This window comes from Bidens hawaiensis, unplaced genomic scaffold (assembly GCF_021521415.1).
Source record: "Bidens hawaiensis isolate Kalapana, Puna unplaced genomic scaffold, B.hawaiensis_p1.1 tig00010569_1, whole genome shotgun sequence".
Taxonomy (NCBI): domain Eukaryota; kingdom Viridiplantae; phylum Streptophyta; class Magnoliopsida; order Asterales; family Asteraceae; genus Bidens; species Bidens hawaiensis.
In genome coordinates, this window is record NW_027491807.1 from 527,145 (window position 1) to 545,974 (window position 18,830).

Sequence of the window (18,830 nt, forward strand, 5' to 3'; positions counted from 1 at the left end):
AGGATGGGGAAAAGGCTGGTTTCTTGCTTGGTCTAGGGTTTGTTGAGAAGGGAATCCCGCCTTCCAACTTTCCTCTTTATGACATGGACACTGAATCTGCCTATGACCAAGCAGTGAACCAGTATGCTGCCTTTCCGCATCCGGTGGTGGAGAAGGTGAACGAAATTGCTGCTGCTGATGATGGGCTAACCATTCTCAAGACTTTCCTTGAACCGCCACAGCCAACTGATGGTGCGGGTACAAGTGGGTTTGGAGAGAGTGGTCCTGAAGTTTGAACCTTGAGATCCCTTCCCACCGTTAGGATAGATTTATATTTCTGTAGGCGGGTAGATACCCGGCCATTCTTGTAATGTTAGAATTTTTTACGAAATATAAATGTTTGTGCGGGTAGGACCGCCAATTTCACTGAATGACTTGCTTTATAAACGTTATATGACTTGCTCATGCATATTATAGCTTAATTTGGCACTTGTTTTGCCGCATAAACAATATATGATTTGCTCGTGCATACTTTAGTTTAACTTAGCAATTTTCCAAGTGTTTTGAGTAAGTTAACCGTTCGACGCGCGGTTGTCAATAGGTTAGTGTTCAGTTTCCTCTATCATGATTGTGCGGGTAGGACCGTCACTTTCATTTAGTGGGATGACCAATCTTCACCTATAACTGACCTGCGTGAAGGTTTGCCTTTTTTTGTGTTTATGCGGGTTTTGCCCCCGTCCACACGCAACGACTTCCCCACTTATCTATGCGGTGAATACCGGCATATTAGTGTTTTGGATAAGTTAAACCTTTCGACGCGCGGCTGTCAATAGGTTAAAGTTCAGTTTCCTCTATCATGATTGTGCGGATAGGACCGGCACTTTCATTTAGTGGGATGACCAAACTTTACCTATAACTGACCTGCGTGAAGGTTGTCCTCATCTGTTAGAAATTTTTGCCGTTTTGTGTTTATGCGGGTTTTGCCGCCGTCCACACGCAACGACTTATTTCCCCACTTATTTATGCGGTGAATACCGGCATATCAGTGTGGAAAGTTTATAAGTATAAATGTAAGATCATCAGCGTCAATGTGATAAGGAGAATCATTTCCATTAGAAGTGGCTCTGGGCCTTTTCTTTACAAGTTTGGAATTGATCTACATGCAGCCTGTGTAATTAAACTCCCATGTTCTTGGGATGGGGATGTCATCGAGCCGATATTCACCTGGTTTGGAATCTCGTTGTTTACGCAGCATGTAGTCTCCAACATTGAAGCTGCAGTTTCATTCGTGTTTTTCCCAACTGGGGTTCAACACGCATTAGCCTGCTCAGCGTTCATTACGCCACGAGGTGCATGAGCGTCCCATCTCTGACAAATGCTTCGACGATGTCCTTCAAGTGTAAGCATTCCTCGGTGGTGTGGCCTCTTGTCCTGTGGAAGTCACAGAATTTGCTTTGATCAGCGTTTGGACGCTGTCGGATAATTGGAGCCTCTGGCCATGGGAGCCTCTCAGTGGCGAATATCTCGGTGACGCTTTTGGTGAGTGGCGTCCATCTGGAGTTCCGGTTCGACGACTGCATGTTGTCCTTTCCGCCTAACCGAGGGTGCGAGCCGGATGAGGTGTCAAAGTTTACCCTTGACTGCCAAATACCTAGCTTCCTCTTTTTGTTTAGTCGGGCGGTAAGGACGTTGTTTTCTCTTGTTTTCTGGGTGTAGAGGTTTGTGCTTTGGGGAAGATCTCTACCCAGTTGCTTTTCCGTTTCCGCGAAGCGTTTAGCTGCTGTCATGATGACATCCCATGTGGATGGCATGCCGTCTTTACCCGTTAAGGTGCGGATGAGCTCTGGATCTTTCGCGCCCTGGATGAAAGCAGCGTGAACAAGATCTTCGCTAATAGCGCCCAGACTCAGCTTCTTCGAGTTGAAGCGAGTGATGAAGTCTAGCAAAGATTCATCTTCCTCTCGGATGCAGTTGAGGATCGTCCATTGCTCTTCAGTGTACTTTCTTTGTTGACTGAAGTGTTGGCTGAACTTCTGTTGGAAGTCTGCCCAATCGTAGATGTGGTGGACCGGTAGACGGTCAAACCACGCTCTAGCCGCTCCAACCAGCGTCATCTGGAACATATAACACCACGTGGGTTCCGTCCAGTTGCTGACGGTTGCCCCCGCTATGAATCTGTTCAAATGATCGTCTGGGTCAGATATACCATCATAAGTGCCGATGTTGGACATCTGTTTGGCACTTCTCGGGGCGATTGCTTCCGCAATGTCCCTTGCAAACTTGGATGTTCCTGCATTTGCAGCAGTTGGTCTAAAGGTTTTGGAGAAGTCGCGTGGGTTTCCCCCCGCGTTCCTTGGTTTGAAGGTGTCTCCGAAATTCCTTCTCGGTTGGAAGTCCGTTTCCTTACGCTTCCCTTTTGCCCTATGGCGAGGGTTTGCGTCGATGTCGGATTCCTCCCGATCATCGTCCGAGTACTCGCACTCACTGCTCATGTTGAGCTGTTGAGTGCTTCCGAATTCGTCAGCCTGTTGGAGTGAACGTAAACGTTCATCCAACTCAGCTTGGAATTCCTTCTGACGTGCTTCGGCCCACGCTTTAACTTGATCGAGTGTTTGGCGGGGGAGCCTCGTCTGTTGTCTCTCTAACTGGGCATTGGTGAATCCCAGTGAAGGATTGTTTACTGCACTTGCCCCGGCTTGGGTAACCGGGGTAGTGTTCGTAAAATTTACTGCACTTGCCCCGGCTTGAGTAACCGGGGTAGTGTTCGTAAAATTTGTGTAGTCGCCGGTGTTCCTCCCAGTAGCTGGGGTTGTGATTACCGGGGTTTCTTGGTCACTCGCTGGCCTCGGGACCGGAGTAACGTTAACCATCTTTCCAGAAGTTTTGAAAAAACTGAAAAAGAATTAGGTTCTAGCTTTTATGCACGGATGGCGCCAATGAAGAAACACTAGTCGACCCCGGGCAGATTACGGATAATCTGGGGGTTAAATAGATGTTTCCCACGAGGGTTAGGTCCGGCAAAGATGGTTGTTCTTCTGATGACCTACAAAACAGACACCGTGAGCTCGTCACTGAGAAGGGGGGGGGACCTCCTTGTGACCACCCTCCGGCGTGAGAATCAGACTAGATTGCTCTTGAATATAAGTGTATATTAAGAGAAATGACTAGAGCAGATATCAGATAATATATGGAGATATAAGATGATGATACCGTTCCAAGGTGTTGGAGTATTTATAGCCGAAGGTAGGTTTCCAAGCAGGTACAGCCGGCTGAATAGTATTCCTGTTCTACCAACTGTGGGCTACGCACGTGCCATGCTGATGGTTGGTGGGTAGGCAGCGGCTGATAGTGACCAGGCCGGCTGTGTACTATTCCTTTTCCACCAACTGCAGGCTATGGACGTGCCCCGACAGGGGTTGGTGAGTAGGCAGCGGCTGATAGTGACTTTAAGTACTAGAGCGTGCTGCCCGTCGTACTGTTGTCAGTGAGCTGTCGTAGCTTTGGTCAGATATTTTGTCCATACCTTGGCAGGTACAGTACAAAAGATCCTCCAGTATCGTACGGACTGGCTCATTGGGGCGGGAGTATTCCCGGCTTTGGTCGGGAGTGTTCCCGGCTTGCTCATTCCTTCTTCAGGTGACATTATTGAATTATTTGAGTTAGTGCCTTGTGCGTGTAGCCTTGCTGTGTGGGTAGCCTTCCCTGATGGCTAGTATCCGTAGCTGCGGGAACAGGCGGAGTACGTCGACCATTGGGAGGCGTTTCCTGCGGGAGCAGCTTGCGTACTGCGCGTAAGGACGTCGCGTCTCTGAGCATGGTGGGTCTTGCGGATCCAGTTGGTCTTTGCGCAGACGTCCCTCTTTAAGGTGAGTCTTGCGGGTCCAACCGCGCAGGCGTCCTTTGAGGTGAGTCTTGCGGGTCCGACTGCGCAGACGTCTCTGTTTGAGGTGAGTCTTGCGGGTCCAACTGGGCTCTGCTGGGACCTACCTCTTCAGGGCTGTTTCGGTGGGTGCAGTGATAAAGTCGGGGGGTCTCATTAGTGTTTGGAACCCAAAAAAATTCAACAAGATGTCGATTGTTGAAGATAGGAATTTTTTAGTTATAACAGGGAGTCTTGTGGAAGATGGTTCTGTGGTTAATTTGGTTAATGTATACGCCCCTAAAAGACTTTTGGAGAAAAGAGCTCTATGGGATAAGTTAAAAAGGTTGATGGAAGGGGCGGTGGGTATGTGGGTTTTTCTTGGTGATTTCAATACAATGAGATGGCCTGAAGAGCGAAAGAACTCCAATTTTAATCAGGGGAGTGCGTTGGATTTTAATAATTTTATTGATGATGCTAGTTTACAGGAGTATTTTATGAGGGGAAACAAGTTTACGTTCTTGACAGGAGTTGGGCAGGGGCTGAAAATGAGTAAAATTGACAGGGTGCTTGTGTGTCAAGAGTTTTTTAACAAATGGCATGGAGCGTGTTTGAGAGCTTTACCGAGGGATCTTTCGGATCACTGCCCCTTAATTTTAATGGCCGTGGATTCGAATTATGGTCCAAAGCCGTTTAAATGGTTCAATTCTTGGCTTGAAAGGGAAGGGTGTGAAGAGGTGGTTATAAGGGCTCTTCAGAATTCTGTGTGTGAAGGTTCAGCGGACAAGAGGATCAAGTGTAAATTGTTAGCGGTTAAAGAGGCGTTAAAAATCTGGTGGAAGGAAACGTGTAAAAAAGAGGTAGAAGACATGCAAAGTTTAACGGGGGAGATTGCGAGATTGGGAAGGAGGATGGAAGAAAGGGAGCTTGAGGAGGAGGAATTATGGGTTTGGGAGGAGAGTAAGAAGGAGGCAGAGCGTTTGAGGCTGATGAACCATAGGGACTTAATACAAAAGTCTCGGTTTAGGTGGGCCTCGATGGGAGATGATAATTCGGCCTTCTTCCATAGATGCATTAATGGGAGAAAGGCGGTGAATGCCATTCCGGGTTTGATGGTGAATGGAGTGTGGGTGTCACAGCTTTCCTTGGTTAAAAAGGAGGTTATGGGTTTTTTCCGGAAACATTTTAAAGAAGAGGTTAATCATCGACCAACCCTTTTATGTTTTAATTTGAGACAGGTTGCTGGAGATGATGGTGAGGATCTTATCAAGCCGTTTTCAAAGGATGAGATTAGGATGCAGCTTTTGATTGTGGGTCTGATAGAGCTCCAGGCCCTGGCGGATTCAACTTCAGGTTCATTAAACACTTTTGGAGGTTTCTTGAAGATGATTTTTTGAAGCTGTTTGAAGAGTTCTATGAGTCTGGAGTTATTAGCCGGGGATGTAGCACGTCACATATCACCCTTATAGCCAAAACTAAGACACCAGTGGGGTTACGGGATTATAGACCTATCAATTTGGTTGGGGTTATTAGTAAGATCATTTCTAAAGTCTTGGCTGCCAGGTTGAAAAAGGTTATTGGGGGAGTTATTTCAGAGACCCAGTCGGCGTTTCTGAAAGACAGGTTTATATTGGATGGGCCCCTTGTTCTCAATGAATTAATTGGGTGTCTCAAAAAGAATAGAAGGCAAGCGTTCCTAATGAAGATAGATTTCGAGAAGGCGTACGATAATGTGCATTGGGAGTTCCTTCTTAATATTATGGGACAAATGGGGTTCCCGTCTAAATGGTGTACATGGGTTAGAGGCATTCTTCAGTCGGTGGTCTCAGCGGTTTTGGTGAACGGGTCACCAACGTTTGAGTTCCAATGTAAAAAAGGACTTAGGCAAGGTGATCCGTTATCGCCTTTTCTGTTTCTGATTGTCATGGAGGCGTTGGCTAAGATGATAGATCAAGCATGTAATGTGGGGGGTTTTTGAAGGAGTTGAGACTAGTAACAACGGGCCGGTGGTCTCTCATATGCTTTACGCGGACGATGCGTTAATTATGGGGAAGTGGAATGAAGAGAATGTGAAGAACGTAGATCGCATGCTGCGGGTTTTCTTTATGTGTTCGGGGCTAAAGATTAATATTCATAAGTCTCAATTATTCGGGTTGGGTATTGGAGAAGACGACTCGACTAGCATGGCTAATATTATTGGGTGTAAGGTTGGTAGGCTTCCGTTTGATTATTTGGGTATTAAAGTTGGAGCTAATATGAACCGGATTGCGAATTGGAGTGGTGTTTTGGAGACGATCAAGGGGCGGCTTCAATAATGGAAGTCTAACCTTCAATCTATAGGAGGTGGACTAACATTGATTAAGTCGGTGCTTTCTAGCCTTCCGGTTTACTATTTGTCGTTACATAAGGCTCCGGTAGCGGTTGTTGAGGCAATTGAAAAATGATGCGACACTTTCTTTGGTGTGGGAGAAAGGAAGGATGTGGATTACATTGGGTTTCCTGGTAGATTGTCACGAAACCAAAAAAGGTAGGGGGTTGGGTATTGCAAAAATAGAAGATGTTAATTCAGCGTTGCTTGCTAAATGGGCATGGAGGTATAAAACTGACATCGATGGGCTGTGGAGAAAAGTTATTCAAGGTATCCACGGTGGTCGTAACAGGTGGAAGTTGATTCTAAATGGCAAAGAACTAAAATTCTGGATAAAGGGCAAGATTGGGAATGCGGAAAACATTTCTTTTTGAAAGGATATATGGTTTGGAAATGTGCCTTTAATGGATAGATGGCCGGGACTGTATTCAAAGGAAGTTATGCGGAACTGTATGGTGCGAGATAGGATTAAATGGGACGCGAATGCAGGTATGGTCTTGCATGAAGATTGGCGAATAGAAACGACCTCTGTTGAAACAATATCCGAGATGCAAGACGTTCAGAATCTGTTGTCCAAGGTGGTTTTGTCAGAAGCCAAAGATAAGTGGGTGTGGGAAGCCGATTCTGGTGGTATTTTTTCGGTGGCTAGTGTAAAAAGCTTGTTGAACAGGGGGCGGAATCTGCAGAAAAATAACGAGACGCGATGGGTTTCTTGGGTTCCTATAAAAGTTAATGTGTTGATGTGGAGAATTGAGATGGAGAGGATTCCGACCCGTTTGGCCTTAGTTAGAAGGAACATCAGAATTCAGGATACTTTGTGCCCTCTTTGTGATGCTGTTACAGAATCTGCAGGTCACCTTTTCATCGACTGCAGCTTCGCGTTTCAAGTCTGGCAAGCGGTTTGGAGCTGGTGTAGTATACAACAACCGATGTTCAGAAATGTTAAAGATATGCTGTTGTTGCCCAGTCTCGGCAAGCAGAATAAGTGGTATAAACGGATCTTGTGTGGCATTATGATGATTGTTTGCTGGACTATTTGGAAAACAAGAAACAAAAAGGTTTTTGAAGGGTCGTCGTCTAAGGTTATAGAGGTGGTTGCTTTAGTTAAATCTGTGTCGTTTTTTGGCTTAGAAATCGCTCTAATTTTAAAGATTTAGAGTGGAAGGATTGGTTAGTAAACCCGATGTATATATTGTAATCTTTTTGGTGGTGGCCCTCTGTAGAGGGTTGGCCGTTTTTTAATGAAGTTTAACGTTAAAAAAACTATAAAAGAAAGTACTAATCGCTCAACTTTTTTTTATTGGGTGATACATAGCTTACATCCCCTTAATTATTAAATATTGAATCATATGTGTACACAGTACACTACTCTGCAACCACATGGTTTGATTAGTGTGTTATGTCTAATTAAAACTTAGGCTTCAAACATCATAAAACAATTGCAACATCACAAAAATAACACTCAAAAACTCATACAACTCTATCATTATTATTATTGAGATTTAAACTTCAAAGGCAAGAAAAACCAAATGAAGGAGAACAGAGGATGATGACGTCATGAACATATACACCATCACATCACTTTATTCATCTTAGCTACCTAATTTCTCTTCACTATATTTTACAAAATTTCTACTTAGATCCTTCATTCACTCATATACTACTAACAGAAGAACATGAAGAACCAACCATCTCAGTTTCATAATCCAAAAGGGACTTCCTCAACTTCAGAAGATTCATTGAACTTTCGCTCTCTATCTTTCTCTTGATTCATCAAGGATTAAAATCAACAGATTAAAAAAACCAGTGTTGATTTCATAACCATGAGTTCGAACACGCTTTCCAGTTAGGTTAGATCCGCCATAGATCGAGTCTCACCTCCATTTACAACCCATGGGTTCCCTGCAGATAAATTCCACAAAATGTTAGACACAAATGCAATTAGTAAATGTTAAAATTAGCTACTTGAGCTCGGAATCGATAAAAAGCTGCTCGAGCCATATAGGGGAAGCTTGTTTACACTCGTCGAGCCTTGACTAGCTATTTTTTTAATATTTAGCTCTTTTGGACTTTGATGTATTAGTTTCACACTGCATAGCTGAGCTTTGGCTCGTTTAATGACTACACGTGCTTTGGCCGAGTTTTGGCTCGTTTAAGGTTTTGTTTAAATATATAAATGTATATAGATATAATTAAAATTTTATATAAATTAATTAATAAATAATAAAAGAGCCGAGCCTAAAGAAAAAACAGCTTGGCTCATTTTCATCCCTACCGACCAAACACAATCGGTAAAGGTACTCGGTTTTCAGTACCATTCTGTTTTTGTACTTTCGGTATTTTTAATGGTACTGATATCGATCATTACCTAATCGAAATTGATACGTTTGAGAAATTAGACCCTACAAATCAAATCAGATCAAAACAAATCAAAACAAAATTAACTTACTGAGGACTTGATCGGCGGATAATCGTCTCGAAACATCTTTACACAACATCTTCCTCAACAAATCCTTCGCCTCGGACGACACGGATCTAAAAATCCTAGTCGGAAACCGCAAATTCCCCCTCAAAACCGCCTCAAAAGTCTCCGCAGGCGAGTCACCGTAAAACAGCGGCACTCCAGCCAACATTATGTACAAAATCACACCCGCACTCCATACATCAACTTTCTCATTATACTCTCTCCCAGCCAAAACCTCGGGCGCCACATAATACGGCGTCCCGACAATCCCCGACATCGACCGGTGCTCATTCATTCCAAACCACTCCGCGGATCCAAAATCCGCCAGCTTCAAATTCCCATTGATATCGAATAAAATATTATCCGGTTTAATATCGCGGTGCGCGATTCCTAACCGGTGACAATAACTGATCGATAACATCAATTGAGAGAATGCTTCCGGTTCAGAAAACGGACCGGACCGGTTGGAAATCCGGTCGAATAGGTCAGGCGAGTCACATAAATCAATAATCATGTGGAGATAATTATCATCTTCGTATAAACGATGGATCTGTATGATGTTAGGGTTACCACCTAATATGTGGAGTATTTTAGGTTCTTTTTGAAGGCACTCGAGGTCCGTTGGATCGGACAAGAGGCGTTTGTCGATGGACTTACAGGCGAATGAGTCGCCGGAGACGGTGGAGTAACACCGGTAGACAACGCCGAACCGTCCGCGGCCGATCTCGTGGCCAATTTGGTAATCGGTGTTTAAAGCTTCCTTCATGTTATTGTTATTATTATTATTATTATTATTATTGTTGTTGTTTTGTTTAGTTGTGTTGTTGTTACAGATACACGGAAGGTGTGAGTGGGTATTTATAACGGATTTCGGTTGCGAGATGCGAATATTCGTGTTCGAGAACGTGAAAGGAATCGGTGGGTGTACGTTGTGCTTTGGGTGTTGTACGTTGAATAATGTGGTTTGTGTTTTAGCGTTTTTCCAGCTAATGTGTTTCGTGGAATTTGTTTTGTGTTTGTTTTGCGTGTAGAAAAATCAGATTTTGTTTTCAACTTAATTGACTGGGGATCGGGTCACACCCGTTTGATAAGTTATAGAATAATAGAGGAATATAAATATAAGTACCAGTTTATTTAAAAGCGAATTTCAAATTTTGTTTTGAAATTTGACTTTATGACTTTGGAATAAACTCGACCGAATATTAAATACGAATTGTGTATATATTATTTTTATAGATTTTATAATTAAAGCATATAGCATTAAATGTTATTTGTTATAAAATTTATAAATTTCCCATATTTAACTGCTTAAGCTAGATACAAATTGTATTTTAAAAAATAAATAATATTTTAATAATGTAAGCTTTGGTTTGCTACCTTTTTCTTTTTAACGACCAACTAAGTAAAGTCGGGTGCTCCGTACGCGGTCCCCATTGGCTAAAGGTAGCTCGAGCAGGCCACGAGTCCAGACGGACGGAGCCCCTAGTAATTTTTAATAATTTTTACGGGAAAACTAAAATAACTTAAGATACTCATAATTTTTTCTTTTGTTGTAAGGGGTAATAATTTTCACTCACATGATCATCACAGTTTTACACTCAATTTTTCTCACCAAAATATATGTTTCCCAAGTTACCTCATAATTATTCATGTGAGCAAAGTTTAATGAAATCAAATATAAATCTAAACTGATTGTATAGTGGGGTTGATTTTGCTACCGAAAGTTAGCGTAGATTTATTATCGGCCAACGTGTTTTATTTTAATTTTTTAATTCAATATTGTGATTCAATATATTTTTTAATCCATTGATCTCTTCCATCAACATCATTTTTAACCCCAACAACTGTTATTTTGGATGTAACAAACGTACAATGATTTGTTATCTCATATTTAAACTCATAAAATCATGAATTCCGATAAAGACAATGCCCTAAATTCTTGTATCGTCAAGTTCAAAAATCCGATGAATTCCGGAAAAGACAATGCCCTAAATTCTTGTATCGTCATATTCAACAATCCGATGAAGATAGTGATGAAACTCAACACCACTTTAAATGACGAACTAGTCAAAGAAAGTTTCGAAAATGCACACTAGACCACAAAGGCTCCTAGTAGGAAGTCAAGAAGACCATGGAAAATCGGTAAAAATGTACCACTGGCAAAGACTTGGATTGACATCTTAGAGGACTCGATCACTATAATGCATCAAATATTATATTTTTCTTTTTTGGTGAGGAACGTGTTCTTGAATATCTTACCAAAGATTTGTTAGGTGCTGACCACACAGACCATCAAATGAAGTCTAACTGGAGGACATGGTAAAGAAGAAAACCACGTTCATTAGCGCGCGCGCATACAGGGGTGGGGAGACTATGAGACAACTTGAACTAATAAAATACTCGCGAAAACTCGACCTAAACATGATTATTTTTATTCCTATTTCTTTTATTATAAAGTTACATTTCTAAAAATACATCGATTGCGATATTTGACATATTACATATATATATATATATATATAATAGCGTTATATTACATATGATGTAATATAAGAATACTGTTGTATTACATACATGTAATGTAACATTATTATATATTATATATATAGCTAATACAAAATATTACATATTATTGTTTTATATATATGTAATATAACACTATCATATATATATATATATATATATTATTGTTTTACATATATATAATATAACACTATTATATATATATAATAGTGTTATATTATATATATATAATAGTGTTATATTACATATATGTAAACAATAATATATATAAAATATTTATGTAACACTATATAACACTATTACATATACACACACACACACTAGTTTGAGACCCGTGTAATACACGGGTAATTGATGAAAACTTTAAACTCTAACCATTATGTAAATTTCAGTTAACAAATTGATCATATATTGTTAATATAATTATAATTAACATTAAAATTGTAAAATTACATAACTAAGGTTACACAATTATGTTACAAATAAGTAAAAAAAACTTCTTTTTGCACTACATTTGTTGTATTGGTTGGTATACATTATTTATTAAAAATCAAACTCTTTAGTCCATGCCTACTTGTAGCTCTGATAATGTAACATATAAGTTTGCTTGCAACTCTTATTGTAGTCACATATAGTTGCTCGTGTGACAAATAAGATCCTTTTAAGTACATTCCAAACCACCAACCCTAAATAATGATAAATATATTCATGAAACTAATAAAAAAAATACTCATAGACATAAAATACATACCTTTTAAACAATTAATATTATTTCATTTGAGATCATTATTTCATGTTTATCCGAAAAACATGATTATCCCAAAAACAAATTACCTGAACTTTGATGATATAATCATCCTTAGAATCTTTAAAATATGAAATTGATTGTTTATGATAAATTTGTTGTCATTAACATTTTGTGTATGACAAATTTTTAATTGATTTTATATTTTACAATTAAAAATTGTATAATCAAACAACATATATAACCGAAATTAAAATATAATAAAACGATTTATTGCATTTCATATGAATGTAATTCATAGGAAAATGACAAAAACATACTAAACTTAAAGTCATTGTTCAAATAGCAATGATTATTATGAGTTAGAAGAATATTCGAATATTTAAAGTTACATAAAGTGAAAGTAGTGATTCTTATTTAAAATAACTTAAAGTATTAGATAAAGAATGTTTAAGTTTTAAATACTAATCTCGTGTTATTACTTATTAGTTAATATTATGAAAAGTTGTTGGAATACTTAATTAATCGATATATATATATAAATTTTAACAACTTATAGAGAGAGAAAAAAAGAAAGAGGAAGAAGAAGCAAAGATTTCCGATTTTATGAAAGCATGGTAAATGACTTTTAACCTGATTAGCAAGTTTTTTACAATTAATATGGAAATGGAATATCCTTGAAAAGTAATGAGGAATATGATCAAGTTACAAATAATAAGAAAAATAATAAATATTTCTATTAAGTTATATTATAGTTAAGGTGTGAATCTTAATGAATTTTTATAAAATATTTGAATAATAAATGTTATGTCTGTATTTTTTTTAAATTTTATGTATAACTTTATTATTTTGAATATAAACAACAATAAATACTTAAATTATGTACTAACCAACAGAAAATACTAACATAACCCCAATTCGTTGCATTTATATAAGAATAAAATTAATAAGTTAATATAATATTGAAATTATGTAAAAACCTAACAAAAACGATATTAAAGGGACAAAATGAAAAATGCAATCTAAATTTACTATTGTTGTCTTAAATCTGGTTTTTTATTGATTTGATTTCATACGCTAAAAACCAAAGCAAATTGAACAATCAAGCAAAGTACATAATCATTTTTCTATAAGACAGGAGTGTTGTGCATCAAACCCGACTCTCTCCTTTCTTTATTTCGGTACCAGGAGTCTAGGACTAGGACACCCAAAATGGTGTTTCCACCCTCCTATGACCATTCAACCTGGTTCCCCATCTTGTCGGCTTCAGTTTTTTCTTCTTCATTTATTCAGTATCTCGACTTAGCTAACCTGACTAAGCTAACTAACAACCTAATCTTCTTTCAAATCTAGTTAAGGTTATTTTGTTCATCTCATTATAGTTGAGCACTTGAGTGTGGTACACATTAAGCATATTTGGTATGTTTGTTGAGTTACAATAAACTTGGGAGTATTATTTGAAAGTTTTAGAATTGAAAGGATCATGGTATAAATTATGATAACTTGAGATGTCATATTACCACGTGGCCATGCAAGTGTCGTATAGGACCGGTTAAGAATTAATGACGATTTTGCCCTCGTGGTTTCTAGTGTAGTTGGGCAGAGTGTTCATTGGCTAACCCGGGGGGGCATTTTACGTCCGGACGCGGCGAGGTTATTTGGCCGTACCATCTGATTTTGAAATATATAGCAAACATCACAAATAAAGGTCTTTTTCTGAATAAGATTGATATAACTATATACGTCCACCACTTATTTTATAAAATAAATTCATGAACTATAGATGATAAGGGATGGAAGGACTACTAGTGATCTCCATTCCATAAAGTTGTGGTTCGTTCATTCGATTTCGGAGTCTGGTAATAAACAGTGATGTAGTTTTAAGAATATTACTGTATTACTAAGTGTGAGTTAACCGTTCTAAAAAACTACAAAACAAGACTTCGAATGGCTTGGTATAAAAGGGATGTAAATATTCACAATCTTATATCAGATTATAAAAATGTGTCCCATAGCCGGTTTAATATAATACTACATATATATTATGTATTCATCGTAAATATTGAGATCGTGCCCCTCACAAGTATTAGGTATACTTAGGCTATGTGTAGTGGATGGACTATAAATTGGGGCGTTTTACGCCATGTGGCGTCCAGTCAGCAAAGGGTGGGTTTTTGTTTTTGGGGTGTAACGGTGTAGGGGCTACAAATACTAGTATATAATATATATATACATATATATATATATATATATATATATATATATATCTTACACACACATATATATAATAATAATATAAACAAACAAAAACACACAGATATGCAGGGCGAGAACAACCCATCGCCCCCCCCCCCCTCGGGGGGGGGGGTGTTCCCCCAAAATCGCCCCCATCGACTGGATTTGCCGCTCCATTACGTATAGCCTTAAGGTCTTTTGTGATAAAGATTACATTGATTCACCTTAAAAGTTGATTTTAAATTTTAATTTTTAACTGCATTTTAGTAGTTTTAATAATTAAATAATATATACCCTAACTTTCAAAAAAAAATATATATATATACCCAAGTATATTCTAATAATTTAAGATCTATCAGTTTGTCATACTATTTATTATATTCTTTTAAGATCATGTAGTATATTATAGTTGTCTAAAATTTAATGAAATTTTTAAGTAATATGCTAAATACTGAATGAACTAATTATATCTTAAAAGTTAAAACTAGTGTTTTACATTTACTGAAATGAAATTACAAACAAATCTGTACTTTAAAGTTTAAACCACGTACATTTAATGTTATTAGTAGAATATGAGGCTAGGATAATATAAATAAATTTTGGAAGATGAAAATGGAAAAAGAAAAAAAACTAATAAGTGGAAGGAAGTATATAAGCAAGTAGTATATTCCAAACGTATAAGTGGTGCTGGATATTATAATCAAAGTTGATGTGATAGGCACAATATTTCCAATATTTTATTTGCCAAATTTTGTTGACGATCACATGTCATGTTTGCATAGAATCTGATAACCTAAATATATTTCAAAATTCAAAAGCTATACAGTTTTAAATACTTAAATATTCGATCTCTCATATTTAATACACATAATTGTTCTAGTACATACGTGTCATCTCATTTAATTACTTCACTATACTCATCAATGACTATATTCATCATGAATCTTCTCCACGAAAATATCATCATTGTTCAGGCATTTATTATTTGATGTATATATTATCTATTTTTATATTTTGTATTTGATCTTTTTATGAAATACGCATTGCTTATATAACGAGTTGAAGGTATAGTCGATGGTTATAACATTGTATAACATATACCGATATATGAAATGATAGTTGCGATACTTAGGTGATAATTTACATCGGTCTTGTAATCGTACGTAATTTGTGTGTTAGGGTTTGTAACTTTTTATTACATAAGGATTCTTAAATCGTAGGTATGGATTTGAAGTTCAGTTCATTGTATAATTGAGTTTGGTTGTTTGAGTTTAAGCGCTTATAAGTTAAAGTTTGTACGTATGTATTGTTGATTTTGTTTCTCAGTCGTTGTCTTTGCCTCTATAATTTAAAGGCGTGTGTCATTATCACGATGGAATTGTTTAGATATTTGTATGTGTTTGTGTCTTTACATATATATCTCATTGTGAAGATGGGATTTGATTTGGATTTTCCTTATATATATGTAGTAGAGGCTAATTATATTGGTGACGTGAGGTGGGTCACGGGGACACATTATTAACAATGGTGTGGGGTACGTGTGGTCGCCTATGAGTTTGATAAGGGCACAATCAACGTTAAGATATGTAGACGATGTATAGGTTATCATGGTTTCTATAACTTTCAAATTGCGGCTAGCCTGCTCGTAATATAGTTAAAAAAATAATTTTATTTTTAAAAATAATTAAAATGATATGACACCATTTAATTTATAGCATATGGCTTTTGCACCATCAAAAGGTTTACAACGACGATTAAATAATGATTTTTTACATGCTGAATATATCAATTTTTGTATCAAAGATTTGAAAATTTGTTTAGTAAACGATATATAGAAATTCACAATATAAAATGATAAAATATTCATCAAGGAAAAGTTTATTATATATGTGTTGTGGACTTGTGGTGGCATACTGGCATGTCTACAAACAACACACAAGACAAATCGGTCTAAACCTCCCTTACTTTACGTTTTTGAACATATTAAAGAAATAACAAGAAAATCGGTATTGAGAATTACTAGATGGGTCATGGGTCTTGATTCATTGTATTGTCATTGTTATGGTGGATTCAGAGGTGGACCATTTTTGTATTCTATGTCACAATATTGTCTTTATATAATTATACATAGAAATCTTTTAAGACATGCAAATTTGTAAAATCAGTAATAATAATAATCTCTGAATGTTATATTCATGATTTTCTTTTAACATGGATATCATGTACACTTTATGTGGAACGTTTTCCGGTTTTCCCTTAAAAAACGATCACTTTAAATTAGGTTTGAAAAATTTTGTCCGCTCTTTTGACTTGATGGTAGCCCGGTTGCTTATCCTAGGAGAAAGGTCACCACTTTGAGCCTCGACGCCTACGCCAAGGGTTACCCGGTTGTTGGGTTTTTCTGCCACGAAGAGTTTTCAAGTCGAACATGAAGTGTCAAATAATTAAGGATAGTTGAAATCCCATCAGAAAAAATGTGGTAAAAATATTCCAAAATTGTCACGAATGTATTTCTACACATTAATAGCGGCACGTTATCCTATCCAATTTTAATCGGGTTAAGAGGCAAGCCATTTTCTTAAAGCTTCACAAGAATTTGCATATCAAGTTAATAAATTGAGGTAAAAAAAGTTAGTTAGAAAAAAATTTCATGCAAGTTTACTCTTTTTATTTTATTTTATTTTATAAAAGAATAAAGAATATTGTTAAATTGTTTTCAAATGCACAAGATGTTACTTGGACAGTTGATATGTAACTGCCATTTTGTTTTGTTTACATTAAAATATAGGATATTCTTATATCTAATAATGATGCAAGTGCAAATATTTAATATATATTCTCACTTTGCCTCTTAAAATTTGGTAATCTCCAAATTTGTCCCGTTTTCAATAGCCCAATCCATAAGAACAAAGACTCGATAATTCAAAAAATTAAAATTTTGATTTCTTAGTTGACTCAACAACAAATGCCAAATCAGATTAGTTGTTCACGTCTTCAATGCTCGTTATTTCAAACGGGAAAAATCCTCAAAATGGCCACATTACCTTTTGATCTTCTCAATATACCCATTTGAGTTTTTCTTGTTGATTAAAAAAAAAGACGAATCCGACTCTATAATATAGTCAAATACTGACATTCTTAACAAATAGAAGACATCACATGTCAAACTAGAGTGAAACCAATGATGTATCAACACAAAACAAAAAAGTTGGACCCGACAGTGTGACCGATCTTACATGCATGTCGCTGCTGTCTGATAGTGTTTTTGTTTTTTCTTTTTTTAAAGTTGTCTGAACCGATCTAACACATCAAGAACACCAATAATCTTTCTCACAAACCTTTCTCAAGCAACATATTCCTATAAATCACCTTACATTTTTCACGTAATTTTTACTATTACAATTATTTATCACAATCAATGTTAGTATTTTTCAGTCATAGACTACATACATAACATACGTGATTCTATTCTCATTGAGGTAACATAAGTTCAAATTGTAATAGTATATGCAATAGAAGGGTTCATAAGCCTCTTCTAGCCCTCTAAAATTCAATGTTTTTATAAAAGTCTTGGGTATTGAACTGAATGTCTTACTGGTACAATGGTCAAATTAGTTCAATTGTTTGGATCGAATTGAATAACTAGATAACGTTATAAGTAATTTAACTATATATGTTGTAATATTACATTAAAATTAATATATAGTATTAAATTTGAAATTTTAACACAACTATGTTGATATGTTATATTTTATAAAGTAAAAAAATTAAAAGTATTGGTCTATATACAAAAATGTTTTCTAAAAAATGTTTAAAAGTACTTAAAAAGGTTTTAAATTCATATATGTAGATATAAAACACCAATATCGTAAAATAATTGGTAAGACAATGCGCAGTTAAAAGTAGGCACATCTGAGCATTTTGCGTCATGTGGTGCATAATCAGCTTTTGGATATTTTACAAAAGTAGGTGTAGCGAGAAAATGCCCCAAAACGCCTCTATCTCCCCGCTCTCCGTACCTCTCACAATACCCTCAAAATGTGAGTCATCACCAACATTATGTACATAATGCTGCTCCCCAAAAATGTCATCCAAAACAACCCGGGGGGGGGGGGGGGGGGGTCCTGGAGTTTTGGCCTTAAAACGTTGGATAACTTGCCGACTATGGACGGTCTAAGACTTTTAGATATACATGCTTAAACCCGGTCTAACCATCAAACAGGCTCATTGGTTCAACCGTCCAATCACCCACACTGGTCAGACCATTTAAAATTGGTCCAAAGAACCGGCCTTATGTCTGGTCCCTAGTATGTCCACCTTCTTCGGTCCACTTTTCAATATGCTGCTAAAAACCTTGTTTTTTCCCTCCATCTTACATATAAATTCACTCTAAATTTTAAGACGGAACTTTAACCTAATTTTACTCGAAACATGTGATACTGTGATGTATCTGTTATATCTTTATTTTTTTTTCCTTCCACCTTGTATCATTGGATTGAAAAAACTCCTATTACATACGCTCTAGGTTTCTAACCGGACTTTATTAAACATTTGTCAAATGTATCTGTCAAGCTTGGGGCAAGTCCGTAACTGTGAGGACTCAATTAATTTAGTGGATATAGGTACATGTTATACAATTTATTAATTATCCATAACA

The 18,830-nt window shown here is 37.1% G+C and overlaps 2 protein-coding genes across 2 annotated transcripts; one reads left to right on the forward strand and one right to left on the reverse strand.

Annotated features, from left to right (window-relative positions):
• Window positions 1-6,610: 6,610 nt before the first annotated feature.
• Window positions 6,611-7,363, forward strand: LOC143535587 (uncharacterized). The gene has a single exon (XM_077029802.1). The coding sequence runs from the start codon at window positions 6,611-6,613 to the stop codon at window positions 7,361-7,363; it is 753 nt and encodes a 250-aa protein (XP_076885917.1).
• A 405-nt stretch (window positions 7,364-7,768) lies between these two features.
• On the reverse strand, window positions 7,769-9,665 carry LOC143535615 (phosphoenolpyruvate carboxylase kinase 1-like). Its single transcript, XM_077029824.1, has 2 exons — window positions 8,656-9,665; window positions 7,769-8,108 (listed from the first exon to the last, which is right to left on the reverse strand). Exons 1-2 carry the CDS (start codon window positions 9,434-9,436, stop codon window positions 8,053-8,055), a joined length of 837 nt encoding a protein of 278 aa, XP_076885939.1. The 5' UTR covers window positions 9,437-9,665; the 3' UTR covers window positions 7,769-8,052.
• Window positions 9,666-18,830: the final 9,165 nt, after the last annotated feature.